The sequence below is a fragment of the Limulus polyphemus genome, unplaced genomic scaffold, assembly GCF_000517525.1.
Source record: "Limulus polyphemus unplaced genomic scaffold, Limulus_polyphemus-2.1.2 Scaffold348, whole genome shotgun sequence".
In the NCBI taxonomy this organism is placed as follows: domain Eukaryota; kingdom Metazoa; phylum Arthropoda; class Merostomata; order Xiphosura; family Limulidae; genus Limulus; species Limulus polyphemus.
This window is the reverse complement of record NW_013665958.1, coordinates 284,671-311,600: the sequence shown is the minus strand read 5'-3', so window position 1 is coordinate 311,600 and position 26,930 is coordinate 284,671. Positions and strand designations below refer to the sequence as shown.

General features: G+C 33.0%; 1 protein-coding gene across 1 annotated transcript in view; it reads left to right on the top strand.

Annotated features, from left to right (window-relative positions):
• LOC106457579 (iroquois-class homeodomain protein IRX-6-like) overlaps positions 1-26,930 on the top strand; it is a 53,553-nt gene that overhangs the window by 10,348 nt on the left and 16,275 nt on the right. Inside the window, exons 2-3 of the mRNA XM_022383580.1 lie at positions 4,565-4,852; positions 24,905-25,002. Coding sequence (XP_022239288.1) covers positions 4,565-4,852; positions 24,905-25,002 — 386 coding nt within the window. The remainder of the gene's footprint in view (positions 1-4,564; positions 4,853-24,904; positions 25,003-26,930) is intronic.

Below are 26,930 nucleotides of genomic sequence, written 5' to 3'. Positions count from 1 at the left end.
TACAGCCAAGGTTCAATTAGTGAAAGCAAGGGTGCCACCTAAAACTCTAGAAAGCTTTTTTACACATGTTTTATGGTAAGAAAAAATCAAACGTAATGAGCTAGATTGTGTTTAAGCTAACATTTCTTGGTTGGTTTATATATGTATATTTAAGATAGTTTGAATAGCAGTTGCAATTTGATTTATGGTCTGCCCTTGTATTCAGGTTCATAACAATTAACTTTAACATATTCATTTGTTGTTGAACATATACAAATTGCGCAGATGTGGATTTATTTGAACATTACTCATAAAATACTTAGAAATACAGTCAGCTCAAAGTAGACAAACATACAGTTAGCTCAAGTAGACAAACATACAGTTAGCTCAAGTAGACAAACATACAGTCAGCTCAAGTAGACAAATATACAGTCCGCTCAAGTAAACAAATATACAGTTACTTCAAGTAGACAAACATACAGTCAACTCAAGTACACAAATATGCAGTCAGCTCAAGTCTACAAACATGCAGTTAGCTCAAGTATATATATATAGCTCAAGTACACAAATATACAGTCAGCTCAAGTAGACAAACATACAGTCAGCTCAAGTAGACAAACATATAGTCGTAGTTGAAAAAGTGAACTACGTGTTTTTATTTAAATCTACACTAAACGCTCTTCATACCTACTATCAAAGAGATGAATAATTTTTTGAGCAAATTAGCTTTGATGTTGGGATCGCCATAAAATTTCTGAAACAAGTTATTTTGATGTAATATCTTAATACATAAGTCTGAAAGATGTAAAATAACAAACTCTTATTAAATGGCTTTCAATCTGAACGAAAAAATACATTATAATTTTTATAAGTAGAAACGTATATTTAATTAGCTTAACTATTGGCCAGGTTTATTCTTAGTTTCGCTCTAAGCATATAGCTTGCTCTAATCGGAAGTTAAAATTATTAGTTGCAGATAAAACAACGGCCAACCCTTTTCGTCTGCGAGTGTTTCCATGAGTGATTTCTTTTAGTTTTGAAATAAATATAAAATTTATCAACTTGTACAAAGCAAATATACAGTTCCAATATCATTCATTCAGGAATTACTATTCAACTAGCCACCTATTGTACATAAAAGCCTGTTGTCTTTTAGTAACGTTCCGTTCGTTTTTGTCGCTTAGCAATAAAACTATTTACACGCATTAGATTCAAACTTAAAAACGCAGAAAAACTATATCAATTGTATCAGCTTACAGGGGCAACAACTATCTTAACTACATAGATCACATTCTTTGTGAATTTCTGAAACCTTCTACGTACCACAGAACCACTTGAATAAGACAAGTTCACGAAACAGATAAATCGGGTATACTTCAACAATTTCTGCTGGGACGTTATGTGACAAAGTTTAGGTGATAAGATTATGTTAGTGAGGCCTTGGACTCCTACTGCCTAGAGTCGTTTATTTCTACCCCGAATAACTGGACTAATAGATATAAAAGCAATTAGTCATTGTGTGTGTGTGTGTATCGCTGATATTATGAGTAATTTTTAATTGAAGTTGCACCATTCCTATTGATTTTTTGTGAGTGTTTTGTTTTTCTTTCCTCAATGTGTGATTGTTTTTCCTTTATGATGAAGGAGTAAGTTTGGTGAACAAAGTTTGCTGAAGGAAAGGCGCGGGCCTAAAAATGCTTTTTACAAAACTCCAACCCGTCATTTTTTGACAAGTTGGGCAAAACTAGTTTGTATAGTAATCAATGCTCTCATGGAAATATTAATTCGATCACCTTTTTTGTTTTTTTATTTCAGTGTAAAAAGTGTTTCTAGTGAAGTGTGATACATCATTTATTTGTTTATTTCATGCGCATTGTAAACTGAGAATTATCTTCCATAACGTAGGCAACCTACAAGCTATATATGTATGCATATTCTTGTAAACATAAAAATGTGTCTTCTTTAAGTATGAAATGGTATAATGTTAATAAGTTACCTCAGTTCATGAACACGACATTCCGAAAAGTTTCCTTGGTGCTATAATTATTAGATTTTCTTAAAACTTGGTAGAAATGTCTGTAGTTTTGTTATTTATATTTATAATTAGCAGGCATAATTTTCTTTTATTGACTAAAAGGAAACTTTCAGTAGCGATGGTTATGTTAAAACTACAACATTTTAAACCACCACCACATACAACTAACTACAAAAGTGAGTCATGTGAGCTTTCGTTATATTTAAATAATTATACACATACATATGAAGACAAAGCGTAAAACAAACAAACACAGGCATGTATTAAGAATACAGTTTTGAAAATTTATTACACGATGTGATATGCCAGACGGACATCTTCTAGGATCATTATACTTTTTAATGCAGTGTTTTAATATTTAAGTGGAAATTAACATATTATTTTTGTCTTGATTCCTTTGGAAAAAAATCCAGAAAATTATTTTCTGTGAATGTATCTCATTCAGTAAGTGGATCTGCAGGAAAATTCTTTATATATGGAAAAAATGGAGCTTTTGATGTTGATAATGGTCGTATTGTTAAGCTGCGAAAACTAATATATATTTAAAAGTATAATCAGTGGCGTTCTTCTGTTCATATTTGACAGGTTTTTATTTCAGCTAAGTTAAGGGGTTACATTTGTATCTATAAAACTAATAATAAAAATTAATTTCGTTTATCCCAATAGTTTTCAAGAGATTTCAGGTGACCCACAGCTCTTAATTCACGAATGTACAGTAAACAGGGTATTTTTCAAGGTTGTACAATTTTGCCTGAAAATCATGCTTAGAGATTATATAAATTTTCAGAAGAACGCCTGATGTTTATGATCCAGAATATCATAAAAGGTTTGTTTTCGTAAATCTAAAAAAAACATTTATTGAAAGATATATTCTTGAAAACCAATTACACATAACTTTAGAGAACACGTTGGTGAAAAGGTCCTCAGATCTCATTCTGGTTGATAACTACGCGGGATATCTTATGCGAAGCCGAGAATATTGCGTGTACTTCAATATCGTCATCGAGTTGATGGTGTTTTCGCAAATAGCATTACATATTCTACGGCTAAAGTAATCGGATATTAACAAGTAAGCCATTTATCTGCTCTTTCAACGGTGTTATAACCAAGTAAATATAAATAAATATACTAAAATTTGAGATATCTACACTGCAACTGACTCTGCTTTTATATAGTTTGTTTTCATTCATAATCGTCTAATTGGCTACTTGGTATCCTTCTTGTGAGGTTGTATTCCAAAACTATCTCGCAAAAGTTTTAGATTTAAACTAACGATTAACAACTATTATCACGTGATCAGTTGTAAATAACATCTTTATGAAAAAAACAACAACAGCTATAAAGAATTGGATGAGCTATGAGTTGTAGTGTCGCATATATTATATTAGCAATTCATTGTGAAAACAAACTCACGACATGTCACAACTTATCATGTATCTGTTTATCCTTCTCTTAAACACCTTCAGCGAAAAGAACGTGATCTTTAAAGTTTATCTGTAGTTCTAGCGATCCAGTCATTCAAAATTTTAGTGTTACCTAAGAATTTCAGAAAGCATCAATCGTTGTATGAGTATCTACAGGAAATATTTCACTCAATTTGAAACTTCCAGATTCAGTATCTCTATAGAAAATTTTACTATACTTTCAAATGTTTAAAATTATTTAGCTACATCTTAGTTTCACCCACGCTCTAAATATATTATATGTATCTTGTTGAACACTCTTTCACTTTACCAGTTTATGAAGTGTTGGAATGTCATTATGCATTTTAATTGTAGAACAAACGAATTTTGAAGCCTTTAGAAAACTTACATAGTAGTCGTGCATATAGACTGAAAAACGTTTTTGTTTGAAAAACCATAGCCATATTCGTCTCTTTTATTGAAATACTCTTTCTTTTCATAAGCAACTGGGTGTCTTTGAGGTTTTCCGCTGCTGTTTCCTAAACATATTTATAAGTAGAAGGTCAACCATTAGAAAGAAAATAGCTAGGAAACTTATATTTTTAGAAATTCTGGAGATTTTGTATATTACTCAGTTTATTAGTCAAACATACACTACTTCATCTGAAAATAAAGATTTCAAGAACTTCATCAGAGAAAAAGATTATCTCATACCGTTAATTAAGATGCAGTGCATCGTTCTTCAACAAAATGTGATTTTGTTGTAGAATTATAACATTCTTTCAGTTTAAAGGATTTATATTATACATGTTTTTAACCATGTTTATACACTTGTGTGCTTAAAATGTGTGGAAATGTATGTACAGACTCAGAGTTTGTTTATTGTCTGACGACGTATTTACATGTTAAGATCAAAAGTCACGTTATCGTTGCCTATATTTACATACACTTACGTTAAACCTTAAAATTGTTTACGTTACAATAAGCAGTGTAATTCGTGCTTTTACAGGGTGTTGATGTTTTAATACCACAATAAACATGGATGAAGAAATAGAGCTCTTCAAACCTGTTTAAATATTCTAAAACATGTCAAAGGATGATTGCTGATCATAAATTTTGTGATACAATAACTTGTTTCTCTCTTCAGCTCCTGGGAAATACGGGACAGGCAGGCCCCTCAGGGACCGCGTGTTGCGAAACGTCGCGTTCCCCGCTAGCAACTGATTCGCATGCTACTCAGCCGCCACCACCACACGCTGCTGTCTGTTCGTTGCCTCCAGCTTACGACTCTCGTCTGTTGTCACCATATTCTCAGCTGCCAACAAGCCTTACCGGTTCTTCGCGATTCTACAACGGAGCAGGCTATGCGGCCGACCAGGCTAGCTATCACAACTTTGCCGGTGTGGATTCTTCAGCTTTTTATCCTGCTGCTCTGGTAAGTAAACATATCAGATTGTTCAGGCTTAAACTTTTACTAATGCCTTTGATAGTGTAACGGAAATTAGTATGTGGTGAGTCGAGTGTATCACTCTCCGATTAAAACTTTTATGAGCAGAAATACGAGATAAGAGAATATAATATAAAGAGAGAGCTGAGTTTTGCATGAATCTAATTTATTAAGGAAATTGTTCTTGGAATAAAATACCCGCTGTAGGTGAATAAGTTTTTAATAATACTTTAAACCAGATTACTGAGCGATTTTAGTTATGTGTAATATACTAACTTGAATCTTTTTATTTATAAACACTAAACCAAGAGGGAATCCTCAATACCAGCGGCACTTGAAATTCTTTTAAGCATGATTAGAATAAATTAATATATAAGACTATTGGCACGGTCAAATACATCAAATCTTGAGTAAATAAAGCTGGCAATACCCCTTCTCTTGATGAGTTTTCAATCATCCGACTCTTCTAACCGTGCTATTATTGAATAACTGTTACATTATTTCCTGTAGACTTTTTACATGAAACCCTGCATATTTAATCCTAGCCATAATGACCAGAAAGCCAAAGTACATGTCTCATTCATTCATCAAAGCAGCCAAACTGCTCCTACTCGTCTGATTCCTTAGGAACTGCCAAATACGTACTGCAATAATCTTCTTTCTCAAAATCAGAATCATTTCCTAATGATCCCTATAGCAATCACTTCACGAGAGGCTCATAATTGCACAATGTTTTATATTATTGTAGCATTTGGCATGCTTATGCACATCTAACGACTACTGTAACTCATAATTCACTTCATTAAGCTGTTAACATACAAGATATGGACCAATGCTTCGAGAACAGACTGCATGTGTGAACTAAAATCATACCAAGGTGCCAAGCTCCAACCAGCATTCCTTTAATATTTTGTCATAATATCGTCTTTGATATGTGACCACTGTCCCCATGCACCAGATTCATGTGCACCAACTAATGCAGAATGCAGGTACTCTATGTGTTCCTGTGAATACAATGGTATATCTGCGCTGGATAGGGGGCCAAATACTCATTCATACATCAGGAGTTTTTTGAAATATGAGAGGTGATCATCCTAGACAGTACGTGCAGGGTTCGCAAACCCAGTGTGAACCCACATGATAGTTTTATTGCCCATTCAGCCAAACCATCAGGATAAGGATAATATTGTGAGACGCATGTTTTCGACAAACCCAGTTCTCGACAAGACTTCCTATATGAAGTTAGCTCCTATCCACGTGAGTTTCTCTATTGTCCAGCCAACACATCAACGATGAAATACACTAACATATCGACGAATAGAGAAGCTTCAGCCCTCTTGGTGAAGTACTCAATAATATCCACCACATACCAATTGCCTTTTTCGACAGATGATTAGCTATACTTAGAGTTTGATGCAAATGTGTTTTACCAATCAGCAAGATTCCCAAATTGCCATAGAGATCAGCAATATCACAGCAAGACAATGGCTGCTTCATTCCATAACATTGAAACTCTATCGTGAACGTCCTGCTGGACTTCTTGGTTATAAAAGGGGCTCTTTTTTGTGCTTAGCAATGCCTGTGTTGGTTAGCACACTCCTAGACGTCCTGTAAAGATCACTCTAGTTATTCTTAGGATAACTAGGCTGATCATCACCATATGCTCCTAGTCAATTTGCAGCAGTTGAGGTTACCTCTAGCTGAATATCATCTCTTGATTTCTACCATACTCTCAGACCACGTCCTTATCTAACCTGCAATTTCCTCTTTTCAGCTGTAAATTATACGTGGACTTAGAAGGTAACCTTCAATAAGCACAATTTACAAATCTTACAAACATGTTCCAAGTAAATTTTGCGATAACAAATTCTTGTTCAATGCACCACCGTGTAACTTAATAACTTATCTATGGTATTTAAAAATACTAATATCCTACAAGCAAGTTATGAGTATTGACAATGAGTAATAAATCGAACCCAGATAACAAAATAAGAAGCAACCACAAATGAACAAATAAAAATTAAATATTCATTCATCACGAACGTGTTACTAATGATAACTGCCCGGGTCTTTACTAAACTGTTTGGCTTCTGTGTATCATACATAACTTCTCTGACTGCTGGACCTAGAGATAGAGACGTTTATACAAGGTGAATATAGAAGCAAGAATCCTGACATTTCCCACTGTTAAGTCAAAACCAAAGTACAATATCATGTAGTCTTGGATTGCCTACATCAATTATCATTTCATTAACACATGTTCAAATGAGATAAGTTTCAGCTCATACCGATTTGTACAAATTTCCATATCACCTCCCAACTTAAGCGTGATTTGCATACCCAGAGAGTACTGATACGGAAAGAGGGTCAAGCAAATGCAAGTCTTTACGGAATTACTGGTATAATATTTAACTTATATCTATGACCCAGGATTGGTGCAGGTTTACAAATTTTCACATCCTGTTCATGATGTCAAATAACTAAATGTAGAACACCTGCACACAACTTGCATGTATATATATACCTGAATAAAGATATATATTATTGCCTATTTAAGGAAAAGTGAACGCAGCAGTTCCTCAACTGTAACAGACATAAGCGTCTTGGAACGTTCATAAAAAGATTTTCATACAAAATTCAATTCTTCAATGTAACTATTTTCAAGTGTTAGTGGTCAGCAGTGTTAATATAATTGCATTAAAGGTAGCGTAATCAAATGCTTTAAGACTGCTCTTTGGGAAAATTTAATCAATATTTAAAACTATTGTTAAGTTGCATATTTCTGAAAATTTATAACTAGTAGATATAAATATAATTCCTTCTTTTGGGGCGTTTCTCTGAAAGTAGAGACCCTATGTTTAGTGTGTTGTGTTGCTTCTCATATTTAAGGTATACATAAGGATAACAACAGTAGAGGCCACGGAAAACAATACGATGTAGATGGAAGTTTCATTACTGTTTAGCTGGCTTTACTTTTCTTGAGAACTTTTCCCTCAGCATCATGACAGAGTGGAAAAGAGAAGAAACAAATATACACATGCGAAGGATTAAATAATGGTACATTCTGCAGTAGATGTATTCAATATGTCACAATCTAGCTAAACTGCACTTAAGTTTTCTAATTTATAGTTTATTTTGCTTGCTTACTGTTTGTCTGAACAAAGCCACATTGAGTTGGCTGTTATATCAACTGCGGAAAATCGAACCTTGGATTTTAGCGTTTTAAGTCCGTAAACTGACCGCTGTAAACTATTTTGCTTGTATTTTATTATGTGTAAATGCAAAAGCGCTTGAGGTAAAGCATGCTAGAGTTATCGTTCACGGTTAATAAATTTTGGCTAGTGTTGTTAACTTTATGAGTTTTTTCAGTAAAATAACAGAAGAAAAGTTTAATAAAGTGCAATTCTTCATAATTTCAGATAAATCAAAAATAACTTTTCCAAATGAACTAAACTTAGGAAGTAAATCATACAATATATGATTTTAATATTAAGCCTGGAAGTGCATCTTTTGGTGTAGTAGAAAATATTTTTTGTTCATAAGCACAAACCTACACAATGGGCTTTCTGTGCTCTGCCCACCATGGATATCGAAACCCGATTTTTAGCGTCGTAACCCTGCTAACTCACCGCTGAGCCAATGGGGGTCATAGTAAAAAAATATCCAATGTTTTTACTCTGAAAAAAAGATTTGTGTGCTGGCATAGTGATAAACTTTTTCGTTCGTCGTCTGTCTATATAGTTTTCGAAACGTAATATTCGTTGCACCTGCTGCCACACCATTGTTTGATTTATAACGAAATAATGCCATTGGGTAGTGCTGAGGGGCAAATAAAAATACATCGTTGGCTTCTGACTTCTGGAACTATTTCTAGAACTCCCACTTAAAGACACTTGTGTCCCATATAGCCAGCCTACATTATGGACAAGAGTGGTTGAAATCGTTTAGTTTACAGATGTCACTGGTGTCTTCATGTCGTTTTGATAAAAAAATATATATGCCAGTAAAAAGTCTGTGAATATAAAATATGACTGATATATCCATTATATAAAGTTTTTGTCAAAGTAAGATGTAATTTGATTAATAATTCATTATATTAGCATTCTTATAAATGCAAAATATATAATATCATAAATAAATTGTTATAAGGAACAATTCAACTATAAACTAATCTAAAGGAGCAAGGTACTAATAATAATATAAAACAATGTGATAATGTTTGTGTCAGATACTTTTTTAAATCACAATAATTCAAACAGGGGAATTGCTTAATGAAAATGTTTCAAGTCATACGCCACAGTCCATGAGCATAATTAACACAAAGTATAGATGACTAGAATGTAACGATAGGCACACTTTTTCTGATCTATCGCCAATCGTTGTGATTTTTTTAAATTTGATTAAAACAAAGATAGAACACAGACAACCAAATAATGAAATACAAACTTTGGAAAACTCACAAAGGAAAGTGACTCCAAAGTACACCAACATATCAAATTCAGTCTGCTTTCGTAAGACTTATGCTGTCAGGCCATCATGCTTAATCAAACTTATCGGCAGTTGAGTTGCTGAAACAGATTAAGAACTCATACCGATAATTCAAAATAGTTCCCCAAAAAGCCAATACTCATTTCCTCCGGCAATGACACATATATTTTCATGCTCGATACAAATGCTAGTCATGATTTGTTTCAACATAAGGGTACAATATTCAGCTTTTCCAATCTTTTCAGTTTCAATTAGTGTATTACACTCATTGAATGAGATTTTTTTTTGCTTAATAACATTGTCTTTGGTTCAAAAGAACATAAAGGTTTGAATTGATACCATTCTTGCGTTGTAAATAAACTTACTAAATCGCAGTCCCCAAGTGGCTCAGCCATAAACTTGAAAGTTTATAACGCTACAAATTGGCTAGATTTGCGCTTAAAGTTAAACACAAAGAAACAGAACTAAATCGGATAAGTTTGAAACATAATCCTGAATAAAAGTATATCACTTGTTAATATTAACTTCGTAACGCATTAACCTAGTGGTTAGTGTGTCGGGCTGCGGATCGCAGGCTCTTGGTTGGAGACGTAATGCTGCTGAACATATCCCGTACTTTCAGCTGTGGGCATATTGAAAAAAATAATAATTAATTCCTATACCGTTCATAGAGCCAAAAAAGTCCTTCTATTGGCAAGGGCTGCTGGCTGGTTGCCCTTCCTCTGGTCACTCGTTTAAAATTAGAGACAGCTATACTTAGATCCCATGCTTAGCATTAATTTTGCTGGGATGGCCAAAATTATACCAAAAGTGTCTGTAGTTACAACAAAATGATGTAGTTTGGTTTTTATTGCTCTATTTCATAAACTGTACACGTGTAGATGTGTATAAAAACATACTAAAGCATATTCCTATTTAGTCTTGAGAATTGTAATCTACTTTTTGGCCCAGAAAGTTTTAATTATTTCTGTCTCAGCTGGTATCAGTAATACTATTTGAAATGTTTGTGGGTTTTAACTCTGTATTGTGTCATTGCATCTATAGAAATACTATCATTATAAGCTGTTAGAAAAATATAATGAGATGAATAAGATAATGAATTTTAAAATGTTTAATAAAACGTTTTGTCGATATAAATAAAACAAAAATATTCCAAATAATCAAAATCATTTTCACTTAATTATTTATATTCGGCGTATCTCGCATAATGCATAAATCACGCCCTGCTCGTTGTTAGTATGCAGTTGGTTTAACATTTACAATACTTTCATTTTAGTTTGCTTATTTTTAACGTCTGCTTGCTATAACCTACAACAATTCTGGCCTAAATGTTTAAGTGTTCTTATTGCAAGAAATCTCCATATCGAAATCCGCGAAAAAATATCAAGAGTAGGGGTAATAAGTGAGAAATAATTTTTGCCTCCGTTCCTGAAAAGTACTTTATCCGATGAAGAAATAAGGAATTGAAGGAAAAAGTAAATCTTGCGTCAAAATTTAGGCTCACAGCTGGTTTTATATTATAATTTTTGTTCCTTAATTAAGCCCACCAGTGGCACAGCGGTATGTCTGCGGACTTACAACGCTAGAAACCGGGTTTCGATATCCGTGATGGGCAGAGCACAGATAGCCCTTGTGTAGCTTTGTGCATAATTAAAAACAAACAAATCCTTAATTAAATATTTTTAGCTGCGGCATAACGGCTCATAGAATGGCTCTAAGTTTATTGGTTTTTGTCAAGTACAAACTTTTAGGTCATATCTTGACCGATTTGAGATCTAATTGCAGTCTTGGACTCAGGAGGCCAAACCGTTCCGATTGATGTATTTGATCACGCTCAAGATCTCATAGATTAATTTACTCTAATCTTGCTCTTGTTGAGTAATAAAATTGAATCGGGTACATATGCGCCTCACGCTTAGTATTGCTGGGGCGCAATAATATTGCTAAAAAAAAAGGAACAAGAGGGAATCCTCGATAGCCGCTGCACTTGACATTCTTTTAGGCAGGTTTAGAGTAGATCAATCTATGAGACCCCTTTTTTTTCCTTTTTATTAGCTAGCAGCTGGAGTACCTGTTCGTTGGGCGAGTGAAATAAAAACTCGTTTGTAACAAAGGATAGGAAATTGTGCTTCTGTTCTTTTCTTAACATAATAAACATTAAAAGTGCAATAAAAAATACATAGAGGTACCAATACTGAAAAGAAAGACACGCCGTTTTCAAGTATTCTATCAATATTAAATTAGATGGGGTCCACCCCCATTTCCTCATGTCATCCTGTATTACTGTGTCAAGTTTGATGCTGATTGATCAAGAAATGTGGAAACGTGTAAGGAACAGATACACAGACATATTGACGTTATTTATATAGAAGATGGGGGGTCTAACCCCTACCCCTTTATGACCTTCCTCATGTCATTCTATATCAGTGTGTCAAGTTTGGTGCTGATTTATCAAGGGATGTGGAAATGTATAAGGAACAGATGGCTGGAAGGTGCGAACAAACAAATACAAACCAAGCTATAACCGATTGAATTTTATTATTAATCAGGATCTGTATGAGCCTAACCTCAAATTGAAATTCCTTTAGGCAGGAGTAGAGTAAGTTAATCTATGAGACCTGGGCGTGGCCAAATATGTCAATTGAAAGGGTTTGACCGCCTATAATTAGATCTCAAATAGCTGTGCTCATCACGGGTATTAAACCTCGGTTTTTAGCGTTATAAGTTTTCAGACTTACCCTGTGCCACTGGAGGAGAGGGCGCATAAAGAAGATATATGTTGCCTTTATAATGAAAAGGATTAAATAAGATATCTAATAAGAGTATTTGATAAAGTTAGCATGGAAAGTTGCAGAAGTACATATATATATGTATATTTAATCTAAGTTCAAGTTCTGTTACTTGCAGGCAAATATCATAAAACCCTATTTCTTGGAATATATTCTCTATTTAAAAGCCATAAAGACCTAAGACGCGAAATCCCGTGCAACATGATAGTTTTATTAGCTTATTTGTTTCGTTTTAAGCATAAAACTGCACAATGGGCTATTTGGGGTTTCTCCACCGTGAGGATTGAACCCTAAATTTCAGCCTTATAAGCTCCGAAGCGTTCCGCTAAACCTCCAATGGGCGCGTCAAGGCTTGCAGTAGTAACTCAAATTCCACTCATGTTTTTGTCAAAGCAATATACAGAAGTGCTAACAATTCACTTGTGATATTGCTAATTTTGGTATTTCTAAAAATTCAAATAATAAGTGATCAATTAGTTAATGGAATGTAGAACTATCATATGCAAGGGAGAACAGGATAAAATATATACTTACACATTTATAACTGTTGGTTCGAGAACAAACTTTATACGAAAAACATCTTTCAGAATCTGGATTATCCAAAAACAATACATTACTACAAATGGGCTGGCATGGCCAGGTGGTTAGAGCGCTTGAATCGCAATCTGTGGGTCGAGGGTTCGAATCCCCGTCACACCAAACATGCTCGCCCTTTCAGCCGTGGGGGCGTTATAATGTGACGGTCAATCCCACTATTCGTTGCTAGAAGAGTAGCCCAAGAGTTGGTGGTGGGTAGTGATGACTAGCTGCCTTCCCTCTAGTCTTACACTGCTAAATTAGAAACGGCTAGCGCAGATAGCCCTCGTGTAGCTTTGCGCGAAAGTCAAAACAAACAAATAAACAATACAACAAATGGTTCAACTTATGATTCTGAAAATAACATAATTTAACTAGCAAGCAGAGAAGACTGAACACCTTTCTCATAAGGTACGAACACAGCATAGTAAACACATTCAAAATTCAGTACAGAATGTATTTTAATTGCATATATTCAAATATCACACACATAGAACAATTTCGTTGGATCGATAGGAAACTAAAGTAAAAATATATTGATTTTATTCTCACTTTCTTGTAAGTAAAATTATATTCGAATGTATAATCTTGGACTAGACTGGAGCAAAAGGCATTTATTAAACCGTATTTGGAATTTTCGGCTTTTCTCTGTTAGTGCATCTATGAACTTCCACCAGAGTTGTGGAAATGGATAAACTAAAATAAAATAGATTAAATCGAAGACACATTCGATATGACAGATGAAACGTCGCTAAAGTACTTGACTAGTTTGTGAATAATTCAATTCGTAAAAATTGTAAGATGGAGAAAATGCCTTCGAATCAACAGTCAGGGGTTTGCTGGAGCCGGTACGCCCGAACCGGTGGTTAAATTTTGATTGGATCACCGAACCGTTTGTTGATTTTTAACAAATATTTAGCAGTCAATAGAAATTTATCTTGAAATGGTGCAAAAACGACCATATTTTTTTGATATTAACTATTATATGTTTCACAAATTTACAAGTTTGTATATAATTTCAACCTTAATCAGAACTGGTTGTTAAAAAATTGTCAGCACATCCCTGTCAACAGCTATTTAATACATATTACACATTATACACATTTAATACTCGTTAGAAAACAAACTATTGTCAGAGCTGAAACACGTTTATTTTACGCTAAAATCCTTCTTTTTCACGTTTTAATAACAAATAAAATTATATGTGCATGTCATGTTAAATACGCCTCCTGTCATTCAGAATTTGTAAGGGTGTAGACTTTAAAAAAATCCATAATCAAAATTCGAATTATTTTTAGTTGTTAACTTAAAAATACATATTATGTCCTCACCTCGATAGCTTTGTACGATCTCTCCAATGAATATGATGGGAGGCATTATAACAGATACACACAAAGCGTTAAAATAACTATAGTTAAAATCTTATTTCTAGTTGTAGCTGCAACCAATATAAGCAAACGCGTAATTTAATGGCTTAGAATTACCTTTTCTAATCATGAAGTTAAGATAAATTTTATCCCCCTTCATAGAATGCAAATAATATACAAATATAATATAACATTTAATTCAGACGAATAGCATAACAGAGGCGACAGTAAAGTATTAAAAATGTTTACTTTAATATTAAATTTGGGTTTTCGTTTAGCTTGAGTGCAAACTACGTTACTTTGGATTCAATGGTATTCTTTATACTGAAATCAGTATACCTATTCTGTATAGAAATATGTTTTTTATAAATATTAGGAGCACGATTATGCTCATACGAATTGTTGAAACGTTCCAAGGCCTCTAATAATAACATTAACTTTCAAAATATCGCTTATTAGCAGTAATTCACTTGTTCAAGGTTTTCCTGAATATTCGCTGTTTATTCGACTTATTTTTTTTGTTTTAATTCACCTCGTTGTCTGTAGCTTTACCTAGTCTAAATATACTTCTATATATATATATACATGTTCCAGTCACGCAGTTATCTACGTGCTCACGCATATTCTTCTAGAAAAGACTAAAGTTACTTGTCTGGTTAGGTTTCTGCCATCTATACAAATGTGTATGTGTGCTAGGAGGTTATGAATGTGACTACATTCAGCTGTAGAAAAGATCCAACAGTAAATCGATCACTCTCTATATAAGTGGATGATAACTCGATCACTTAAATCTAATTATTAATTAGTAACTAATTTTTTTATATAACTAGTTTCTAATTATTAACTAGTCTTATCCTGTGTTTCTGTTGCTAATCTACTGCCACTCTCAGGAGTGTCTTGAAAATAATTAATTCTTTGTTGGTAGTGGCCGAGATTCTATCCATGGTCTTCTCGATGAAAAGCGCAGAAATAGTTCAGACTTAGATGGTCGTATAGTCCACCAACCATGACAACAATTTAGTTCTGATCGCTACAACCTTACTGTAAACTTAGATGAGAATTTCATGTTATTCTAAGTAGATACAAACTTTGACTTTAATTTGTTCAATATAATGTAAAAATGAACAGTTCTTGGTCTTTTTCTTTAAAAGTTTCTTCTTCCTAGTTGGTTCCTTTTTGTTTGGGGTTTAATTCTTCTTCTTTTTGTGGACCTTGTAAACTATCTTTTCTTCTTCTTCTAGTTTCTTTTTGGTATTTTCTCTTGTAATAGTTTCGGCTCTTTTTATTGGCATCGTTGATTTCTAATTCTAGATCTAATTTTTTGACTTTCTCAACTTCTAGCTTTATCTCTCATTTTTTGTACTTCCCCTCGTTTTAGTCTCTTTCCCGTTTTGACTGTAACTTCTTTAAATCCACCTCACTTTTTTAAGCCATAGTTTTTTACTAGTTCCTTATTTTTCATGTTCCATTTTTGATTCCTCTTTCTAATCCTTGTAGTTCCATATTTCTTTAGTTGTCTTTTTTTGCTTTGCCTCTTCTTTTTCGATCTTTTCTTTTTCTTCTATTAGGTTTCTATCTTAGAGTTTTCTATCTTATTGTTTTTACCTTTGTATCATTTTTCTTCTCTGTCTTTCAGATCTCTAATTCCAATTCTATTTTCGTTTTTCGGCTTTTCTTCTAGCTCCTTATCTTTATTCATTTTTATTTTTTGCACTTCATCTTTCTGTACTGTCTTTTTTCTACGTGGTAGTTTTATATTCTTTAGTGACTCTGTTTTTTAAATTGTTCTATTTTCATTTTTATTTTTTCGTTTGGTATTCCCCCCTTTTTTATTTTCCTTCTTCCTACTTAAAACAACTTACTTTTTTATTCTCCATCCTCTTACTGATCTGACAAATTTTAACAGTATATGGTAAATATAAAGAAACATTTATTTCCAAACTAAGCTTGTTGATAGGTCGATAATGTTTAGTGTACAAAATAATTCTAAATCAGTTTAAGAGAAGGAGGGAGGTTGAGGGTGACGATCAAACCTTGCGCTCAAACTAGTTTGAAAAGCATTTTTTATCAGTTCATCTTACAGTTATCTTAAAATTACACCACCCAAATGATTTTAATTATATTTTTCCTCATCTACTAGACTAAAATTTTATTTGAAGATAAACTAGGCTTTAATTATTGTGCACGATTGTTTGGTATAAAAGACGATGAAAGTTAAAATACAATGCTGCTGGAATCCAACAAAGTTCGTCATCGTGAAACTTAGGTTTTGATTCGCAACTGTTTTAGAAATATCCGTCGTTATCTTGAACAAATGTATAACAATTTTGTATAACAGACGTAACAATTAACTACCTACATTTCGTTATGGCGCGTTAACTGCTGTAACAAAAATTGGACGCGCCTACACCAAATAGAACCATAATTTAAAATGCGAAAAGCCTGCTACTTGTATTATGTAAATCATCTAATGATGAGTCATGTTATACTTAACCACTTGAAAAATAGATTTCATTATTTTCCGGATAGAGTATTATATAGTATATTTAAAATATAATCTATTTGTGCTGTTGCACTTTTGAAACTGGAAAAATCTCCAGTGGACAATATAAGTAATATCAAATACATCGTTCTTAGATAGAGGCTTATAGTTAAGAAACAAACCTATATTTTACTGCATACTCTTTTACTTTTCATTTCGGTCGGGTGCTGCTTAGTAGTTAACATAATGGACTGTGAATCTGAGAGTTCGTGGTTCACTGCTCATTTCTACAAAAACGCACTCCCCACTTTAGGATAATAAGTGAATTACAAGAGGGACGGCTAAATCTCACTATTTGATTGAAGTAGCCTAACAGCTGGCTGTGATGTTCATTAGTTGCCTTACCTTTAGTCTATCAACTCAAAATTTAGGGAAGAGTATGCAGATAGCTTTTGTGCAGCTTCGTGGGAAGAACCAACCAAATATTTTATAATTTGTTCTGTGATTCCTATCCATTGCATAACATTTATGCATATTTCGGGATTTTGTTGAGCGCAGTAACGAACATAACTAACTTAATATATCATTTTTACTTATAATGATTAGATTACACATCGATTAACCAGTTATGTACTCTCGCTTTTAGCGATGGCATTGACTACTACGACGAAACAAAAACACTTTGTGAACTGACAGTCAAGTTGCTCTTTTTACTGTGCTGTATTTCATATAAAATTGTGATTTTCTTTATTAGTGAATAGTTAACCTTTAAATTACTGACTTCCTTTTATTACCTTTCGCATACTGCATCTTACTGATTAATTTTATATCTTTGCCTGTTTCGACATTCACTGTTAAAACAACAACAAAAACTGACAGTTAAAACCGTGTAAAGTTTATTACTTTCTGGGCAAAATACATAAATTACTCCAGCAGCAGTTATTTGGGTTAACTTCAGTAATGATGAAATTTTTACTTACGTTTTCTTGTATGGCATATGTACTATTAGTGACCCTATAACCAACAAAGTCACGGTTCCACAAGCAATCATCAACATATATAAAAGCCAAGTATCGGTCGGTTAGTCTGTTGGTTATACTCGATTTCGTGAGTTACACAAGATCAATTTCACTTTTTTTCCTATAATACTTCCTCTTTTGATTGCCCTTTCCCATTTTAGTTAAATTTAATCACTAACATAAGCATAAATGGCTATTCAATTTTGGTGCTTTTTCTGCTATATGAAAACTTGTAATAGAGGGAGTTTCCAGGACCAGGTCAGGCATGGCGTTATGTGTGTGACACTACATCATCCACATCATTATGACGTCAAACTAGGTAGGATCAGAATAGGAAAGCCGGGAAGACTCCTGTGATCGAAGACACAGAAGTGCATTTGCACTCCATCAACGCCTGTGAAAAATAAGTAAAAATTTAACGCAAAACTATGCTTGGGAATTATTACGAAAACGCCTTTGTTAAAACTGATTGAGAATACCAATTATCCGTAGGGAAGAGGACGACTTTTCCTCAGAAGAAGAACAGGTGTGTATGCAATCACATGATCATCGTATGTTTTAATCTTTTGTCGAAAGGCATCAATATGTAGCATGTTTGCTCAGTTGTATGTAGTGTATTCAGGAGCAGTATGTAGCATGTTCCTGGGAAAGGAAATTCCATATTTCTTTTATTTATTTGTTTTGTGTATTGCCAGTTTTACACGAAATAGTTTTGGTTTCCCGTCATTTTTGGTGGGCGTTTACGCTCGGTAGGTATATAAATAATTCTATAAAACATTTTGTGAAATGTAAACATGTAAGCTGTATCATCCTTCGTAAGCTCAGATAAGTCGATAATAGAGAATTTCACCGAATGGAGTTTTATGTAATTGTAGATATGGTTTTAAATATAAACACATATTTATACTCTTCCATTTCAAAAGGCTGTTTGATGTCGTTTAGCTAAACTTAGGACCCCGATTCTTCACACCTCAGTGAAGTGAATTATGAAATACCAACATGTAAGCTCACATTCAAATAAAATAGGAGTTATTTCAGTGTGATCGGTTGCAAAAAAGAGGAAAACCATTTTGATCTTAAGATTAAAACTAATTCAAAAACGAAAGCAAACCCTGTAAGCAGTTTCACTTCTGAAAGCTTGTCAATGATGAGCAGACATACTTGAACACCCACTTTAAACTTCTAGCATCAACTAAAAGAAAAGGTTTGTTTTTGCTCCTTCCCAACTTTTTTTTTTGAGTCTTAGTTACATGGATAATTTCTTCCCTTCTCATCTGCCGTACTATGCTTATTCAACTTGTATTCGTTACATTTGGCCCACTATTCTATTGTTTACTAGCTGGAGTACCCGTTCCCTGGAAAGCAGTTATGTAAATTCATTATTAATGAAAGGTTATCTTTGATCATGAAAACTTACTTCCCTTATATGTAATTGTAAAAAAAAGGCTTATAAAAACTGCAAAACACAGAATGTGAAACTGCAAATTTGCAACTTGTATGTATCTCCGCATGGATCCAACAAACTTTCATGCCAAGTTTGGTGAAGATCCATCAAAAGGAGGCGAAGTAGTGGTAAAAACTGCAAAACCGCCAACAAAAGCAGCAAAACGCAAAACTGAAAATGTGTATGTACCCCCACATGGATCTAATGAATCTCTATACCAAGTTTGATGAAGATCCCTGCGAAGAAGTAACATGGACATATAACAGGCAATACCATTATATTATATAAAGATGATACTGTTTCAACGTAATAAAAATGTCATTTAGTCTCTACGTACATTTGTTATTAAGTTGTGCTGTGAAATAAATATTGTTTTTGTTGCAGAAGATATTTCCATTTGGGTAGCGATGCTAGTTTTTAATCACTACACAAACAATGAATCTAAATTCAAGAAACTCAGACAAAAATACGTTTATATTTCAATTATTACTTTTTATTTACAACGCTTTACGAAAGAAATATCATAATTAATTTATCACATTTTAACTGCACACATAGGGTATGCCATTATATAGCTACAGTAGTAGTGCGTCAACGGTCGCGATACTTCATTAGTGCTTAGAGGAAAGAAAACTTGCTTCACTTTCCAGAGAAGTAAGTGTTACCAGAGGGGCGTAAAGTTCAGAGATTCTAAATTGTTTGTTTGTCGTTAAGCGCAGAGCTACACAATGGGCTATCTGTGCTGTGTCTACCACGGGTATCAGAACCCGGTTTTTGGCATCTAAGCCGACTATCCGCTGAGCCACTGAGGGCGGAGGGTAGTGGGGAGTGAGATTCTAAATGAGTATGACGTATGATATGTTGAAAGTACGTCCTTAAGTGTATAATATTATTCATAGGAACTTATTTCTCAATAAATTAATGAAAGTATATCTTAGTGAACACAAACATCATTTTTCTTGTTTTTTGTTACTAATCATTACTAACTGTTTTTAAACATTTCAATTCGCAAAGGTAGTTATCACTACAATCGCCATAACAAATGGGGTGTTCTTTCTATCCTGAGCTCAGACAATTAAAATGCATTAATTTAAATATATTCACGAATCTGCTGTTAATAGCTAAGACTCTGCATCCATTTTATTATAAACCTATTGATTAAACCAAAGTTTCAAGGTCAAATGCTTTTCAAAACCAGACTCACAATTGTCCAGCTTGACAAAAGTTCATGGTGGAATCCGTCGACGTTGGAAGTTTGAACTACACATAGTGTATATGCTTTTCGGTCGTATAATTTGACTGTTTTTTTTTCTTCTTTGAATCTCATCTTGCGTGTAAATAAGGGTTTAAATGGAAGAACGATATTATATGAATATTAACTAAGTGATAAGATGGAACTTTTGTTCCACACATATAATTAGCTAGAAATAGTATTGAAGCATTAAGAGTACGTTATCTCAAACGTTTTTATATAATTATTGATGTTCAAATACTCTTACTATGTTATTCCATTTCGTATATTATTCCATTTAGTTGATAGTGTTTGTTTTGTTGTTGTTATTTTTGCTGTACTAGCTTACGGAATGCAGGCTGAAATACGTTATGGCGATTCGATGCAGAAAGAATTTATAAAAACACGCAAGAATTCTTTACTTGTTTCTGCAATTACTTAACACTCAGGTAATCATCTCAATAGAACACTCAGATTAACACTCCGGTAATCATCTCAATAGAACACTCAGGTTAACACTCCGGTAATCATCTCAATAGGACACTCAGATTAAACACTCCGGTAATCACCTCAATAGAACACTCAGGTTAACACTCCGGTAATCATCTCTATAGAACACTCAGGTAATCATCTCAATAGAACACTCAGACTAACACTCCGGTAATCATCTCAATAGAACACTCAGATTAACACTCCGGTAATCATCTCAATAGGACACTCAGATTAACACTCCGGTAATCACCTCAATAGAACACTCAGATTAACACTCCGGTAATCATCTCAATATAACACTCAGATTAACACTCCGGTAATCATCTCAATAGAACACTCAGGTTAACATTCCGGTAATCATCTCAATAGAACACTCAGGTTAACACTCCGGTAATCATCTCAATAGAACACTCAGGTTAACACTCCGGTAATCATCTCAATAGAACACTCAGGTTAACACTCCGGTAATCATCTCAATAGAACACTCAGGTTAACACTCCGGTAATCATCTCAATATACCTTTGTTCCCAGTTTAGTTATTCTATAAGATCTATAAACGATGGATCGACGGCTGTATAAATGTTAGCCTGCCTGTAAAAACAGGTTCAATCATCGATAGGTGGCACTTAATATGCTAAAAAAAGAGTAATATAGTATTAACGTTATCAGTTTAAGATATTATGTACTACGTCATCTAAAGCTTATCTAGAAGATCCCTTAGATATTTCGTGTATATAGATAAGTATAAGTTAGTAATGTATCGGTTTTAGTATAATTTTGATACGAAGGAGTCTTTTGTCAGTACGTTATTGCTCAAAATAAATCTTGTCTTTATATAACAAGCAATGTTAAACCGTATACAAGTACTCTGTGTAATTTACAAGTAAATTTTTATGTATACTATTTATTTGTTATTTATTGAAGATATGTGAATGTATGTACTGATATAACAAAATGCTTCAAGATGAGAAATATTTGAGGTTTATTAGCTTATTAAACAAACGTTTTATATTGAGAGATCTTGTATTATGAATAAGAAATATAAAGTACTTCCAAGGACAGAAATAATATTTTCTGCACATTATATCGAAATTTATAGAGTACTGATTCGCTAGACCTCGCTCCCCAGTGGCACAGCGGTATGTATGTCTGCGGACTTACAACGCTAGAAACCGGATTTCGATACCCGTGGTGGGCTGAGCACAGATAGCCCATTGTGTAGCTTTGTGCTTAACTACAAACAAACAAACACTAGACCTCAGAGAAATATAAAATTGTATAACATTGGGAGCTTATGAACTCTAATTATAAACAGAATTGTGTATTCAACGCTATAAGGATGTTACTCAGATACGTCCTATTTTCTGAGAACAAAGGGCGACTCGCTCGATATTCGTTCACACAATTTTTCCAGTGTTCAAAATAATTATGTCTATTAATTTTCCGATATTCCTAAAGCACAAGTTAAAAGTGTTATTTACCTTATTTATAAAACATGTACTTTGTAATAATACACCAAGTCTACGAGGAATAATACTAATCTGAATCAATTTGAGCTGTACAGATTATAATTCTGAAAGTATGAATTATCCTATTGTTACTGTTGCAGCAAATTTTAGTAAAAAAGGTAATATATATATATATATATTTACCTTACTTATATAAAGTTATATGATTACGTCTTCCAGAGGTTTTCTATGACGACTTTGCAAGTAAACAATCCAAAAAGATATTATCCACAATCTGACCTTTTAATTTTTGTAAAAATACCAAGTTTTTCATTTAAATGGAAAAGTCAGTAACTACAATCCACAGTTGTAAGTAAATACAACACCACTATTTAATGGTTTGAACTCACAGAAGTCTTAGCTTCTTGCAACTGTTTAAAATAAAATAAGCACTAAATAAAAATATAAATAAAGGATGGGATGATTATGGATGTATGTATATTAAGATACGACGAGTTTCATATGAGATATTGATTATTTATTTGATTAGAGAAGGTTATTCCCATACAATACGTCATAATCGTATTACTGATTCAAATATGTTAGCTATAGGTTTTGAACTTGTAAATAGATATACTTCATTTACTTTGTCTTATAACTATAGTATTTTGATACGAAAGATAAACAATTTTATGATTATCCAACACATCATGTTTTTACAAGTACTATTTGAACTTAAATTTATAGTTAATTTTTGATTTTTTTATTATTCCTGCAAATACAATCATGTAGAGTTTATTCGTTCTAAAGATTCTATAGGGCCATAGTGTATCATTCCAAATGTTTGAAAAACTATCTAAACAACATGTATTTCTAAAGGTTCTCTTGAAAAATCTGAATAACATTAGAATATTTTTACAGCTTAACATGTTAAAGAGATAGGTAAGTTTGCATGTGTTGAGTATTCTTGATTTACAAAGTCTTCATTGCTACTTTTTAAGTTCACTTGCGGTTTTTCCTTTTCGTGACTGTTAAGCTTGTTGAGTTGCAATTTGTCAACCTTGGCGATATGTTTTAAAACTGTTTAGATTCCAATCAAAATTATATTGTCTTTTTAATGGAGGTTGTTAGATACGGGATTACCTTGATAATGCATTAGTTACCAGATTACCTTGATAATTCATCTACTCGACACCGCGGTAACGAAACCATGAGCTGATATCCTGACTTCCCGGATTAGAAACTTTACAGACTGATATTACGTTGTTTATAATTATATTTAGTTTTCAAACAACTGTACCTTTTATTTGACAAAATAATAATATTTAAAATCAGATAACAATTCCTTTTAATGACATATTTCTAGAAAGACTGTATAACACTAAATATGAACTGAAAAATAGGTTAAAGACTTGTTGAAAGAACCGGTAAGTGGTGGGTACAGTACAGTACATTGTGCTCAACAACAAAACAAAATCGTAGTACATTTTGTGTAATTAGTTAACAGTTTCGTCACCAAAACCCTCTTTGTTCGTTAAATAAAAATGTATGGTTATTCTTTGATTGATTGCATTGTTCTTGAACGGCTTAAAGATATTTGAATAAACAAAAATATGAAGTTTGTTCTTCTGAATAACTGTATATTTTTGATGGTTAAATGACTATTGTAAGACTAGATCTTTGCATAATTCAAATTATGATATTTTTAAAACGTTAGAATGTTTGCGGTTAGTAAATATCAATATATATCTCTGCGTTGTGATTGTTTAACTCTGACTAAAACTCACATTTAATGCAACTGAGGTAATTTAAGTGTTAAATAATTCTAATAATTAAGGCGTAAGATTAGACTTGTTACATACGTGACTTGCACCATATAAATGCATTTTGAAATCGCATAAAGAAACTTGAATCGCGATAAAGGTGCGTATAAGTCTGTGCAAATTCTAATTCTAATTTCCCTTCAGCAACTACTAAAACAGAAACTGTTATCGTTAAATAGGACTGTGGCAAAAAAAGAAAATATTTATCACAAAACTAATCGCTTCCTGGATTCATATCAAAAAACGATCTGCAGTTATTTCCATAATTATTTCGCTCGTTAGTCATTTCCTTATAAAAATAAAGATAACAAAATGATTAATAAAACAGTAGTAAGGTACATGTGTAGATGTGCAGGAGAGACAAAGAACTTTAAAAGCATAAATTGTTTTTGAGCAATCATTAATCGTAATTGAGGGTACCTTTGCGTGTTGTTGAAAATAAGGAAAAAGGAAAAAAGCATGCTAAGCCAATTTCTTGTAAGAGCTTTCTTCCAAACACGTACATTTACCTGCTAGAGAGAAGGAAGAATACTAAGAACAAAGTGAACCAATTCGTTGAACCAGAATGATCTCATACTCTTTGGAAATGTTATTGAACATAGTTAAACAGATGAAACAAATGAAAAAATATTTCATACAATTTGTTTGAACAAAATATGTAATATTTTCATGTAATACAAAACACTTACGTGTTTTCTGTGCTAACGAGCAGAACATGAACAGATGGTGAAATTAGTTTGTGCACTTCTAAGAAATAAAATAGTACCTGAGGAAACTTGTTGTAAGAACATTTAGCAGAGTGTAAAAAAAACAAAATTGAAGAAGTAAAAAGTATTAATGATGATTGTTTAAAAAAATTAAACTTGCATATCTATTTTCAGAATCCTGCTTATACTATGAAGGAAGCTGCTGACAACCATTGGAGATCCATCACGCAACCTGCCTCCTATTATTATGATCCAGCTTTGGCTAGTTATGGGTATGTTAATATTAAGTGCGTAGCTTTAGAGTTATAATTACACACGTAAAACGATGTAATGAAATTGAATATTAGTCTCTAAAAATCAAAACATAAGTAAAGTTACAATAACTTTTTTGTCACAATCAAAGTGAGACCAAATTTAGCAATTATTTCTCCAGACTTTAATGCTCCTAGGTAAGTTCTACAACACATATACCACTTTTATGGTTAAGATTTCGTAATTCTTATTCACTATCAGATCGAGACATAAGCCCCACAGCGGCACTGTCTACGGAATTACAACGCTAGAATCCGGGTTTCGATACCCGCGGTGGGAAGAGCACAGATAGCCCATTGTGTAGCTTTTTGTTTAGTTACAAACAAACAAATCGAGACATAAATATTACAATGATGTACATTAAATAACCGATCAGAACTTTATCCCTCGATTTGCTGCATCTTACAGATAATATGCGTTATATTCGGTGCCAGTTAATAAATAGTCTAGCTTTGACTGGTACACTTTAATTCTTGATTTTATACTTAGGTCAGTAAATGTCTTTAAAAATCTATACATGTTTAGATAAACTAATAAAAATTTGTTTTTATAATATATATATATATATATATACATATAAATATTTTATTTTTAAAACCAAAACGTTTAAGCTACTGTCAACAGGAACGTGGGGGTACTATTCTAGTCAATGTGAAAATAAAGCTTTTTCATTAAATGCATTAAAGGTGTACACAAAATTTGATTATTATACCTACTTTTACAGTTGTTGTAAGCTGAATGCATTCAGAAGACTTCGTGGTTAAAAAATAGTATGTTGGATTCATATGTGTTTTTATCTTATGTATCTTAAATTAAAATAGTAGAATATTATAAGAACTTGTCTCCTTTGTTTATCTTATGAGAATAATAAATACCGGAAAAAAACGACTTAGATGATACATAAAACTGTAATTTCAAATAATGCTAGGTTCTTGATGTTTAACTTATTTTTCTATAACTTTAATTCTACATCAATATTCTTGTATATTTCTACAGTAGTCTTTAGAGAGCCACTTCAAACACGTATCTTATATATATGTCACATCTTTCAAGTTGCCACCAGTTTATGTTCTCTCTGTGTGTTCATAAGTCTTGTTGGATATTGGGTGAAAGGTGAAATTTTGGGGATCACTAGACCAACATCCCATGGGAAGATGGAGCTGTTATCGACTTTTAACTGGTCTCTGATTGGTAAATTAGAGAAGGATGACTTTTTGAGTGCTCTTTTTATTGAAGTTTGAAACTTAACACTGTAAAATAGTTCTGCAGGAGTTCTTGTCAAAAATGTCCTATATATATATATCTGGCATTGTGTAATGTAGTCGTTTTTTTATTTCTAAGACTTACGTTATTTTTGGAGAAAGACCTGACTTGTGGAAATATTTTGAAGTTGATTATGAGCTTGATGACATAAGAAACCACCACAAAATAGGAAAATATATTAATTTGTGTTAATTTTTATTGTGAATTTTGGGTTTCTGTGCTATTTTTATAATTCATTTTCTTCATCTCTGCCCTGCTGATTAGCAGTGCAGACCAATCACATCAAGACTTGTAATTACAACATTTCTCCGTATTCTCTTGTATCCAATTGTATAAATGATAAGCTTTACTGCGAAACCCCAATATATTCTCAGCTTTATACAAGAAATTTTTACTTCAAATTAATATTCTATAGCAAATATTCGACAGGCTTTCTGCAAATATGGTTACAAAATATTTATTTAGTCCAGCCAAATCGATTAAGCTTAAGAAACTTGTCACATACGTTTGATTATTTTGCTTATCACTCTATTTCCTCAAAAGGTTTTTTGGTTTGGTTTGTTTGTTTGACGTTAAGCGCAAAGCTACACAATGGGTTTTCTGTGCTCTGCTCACCGCGGGTATC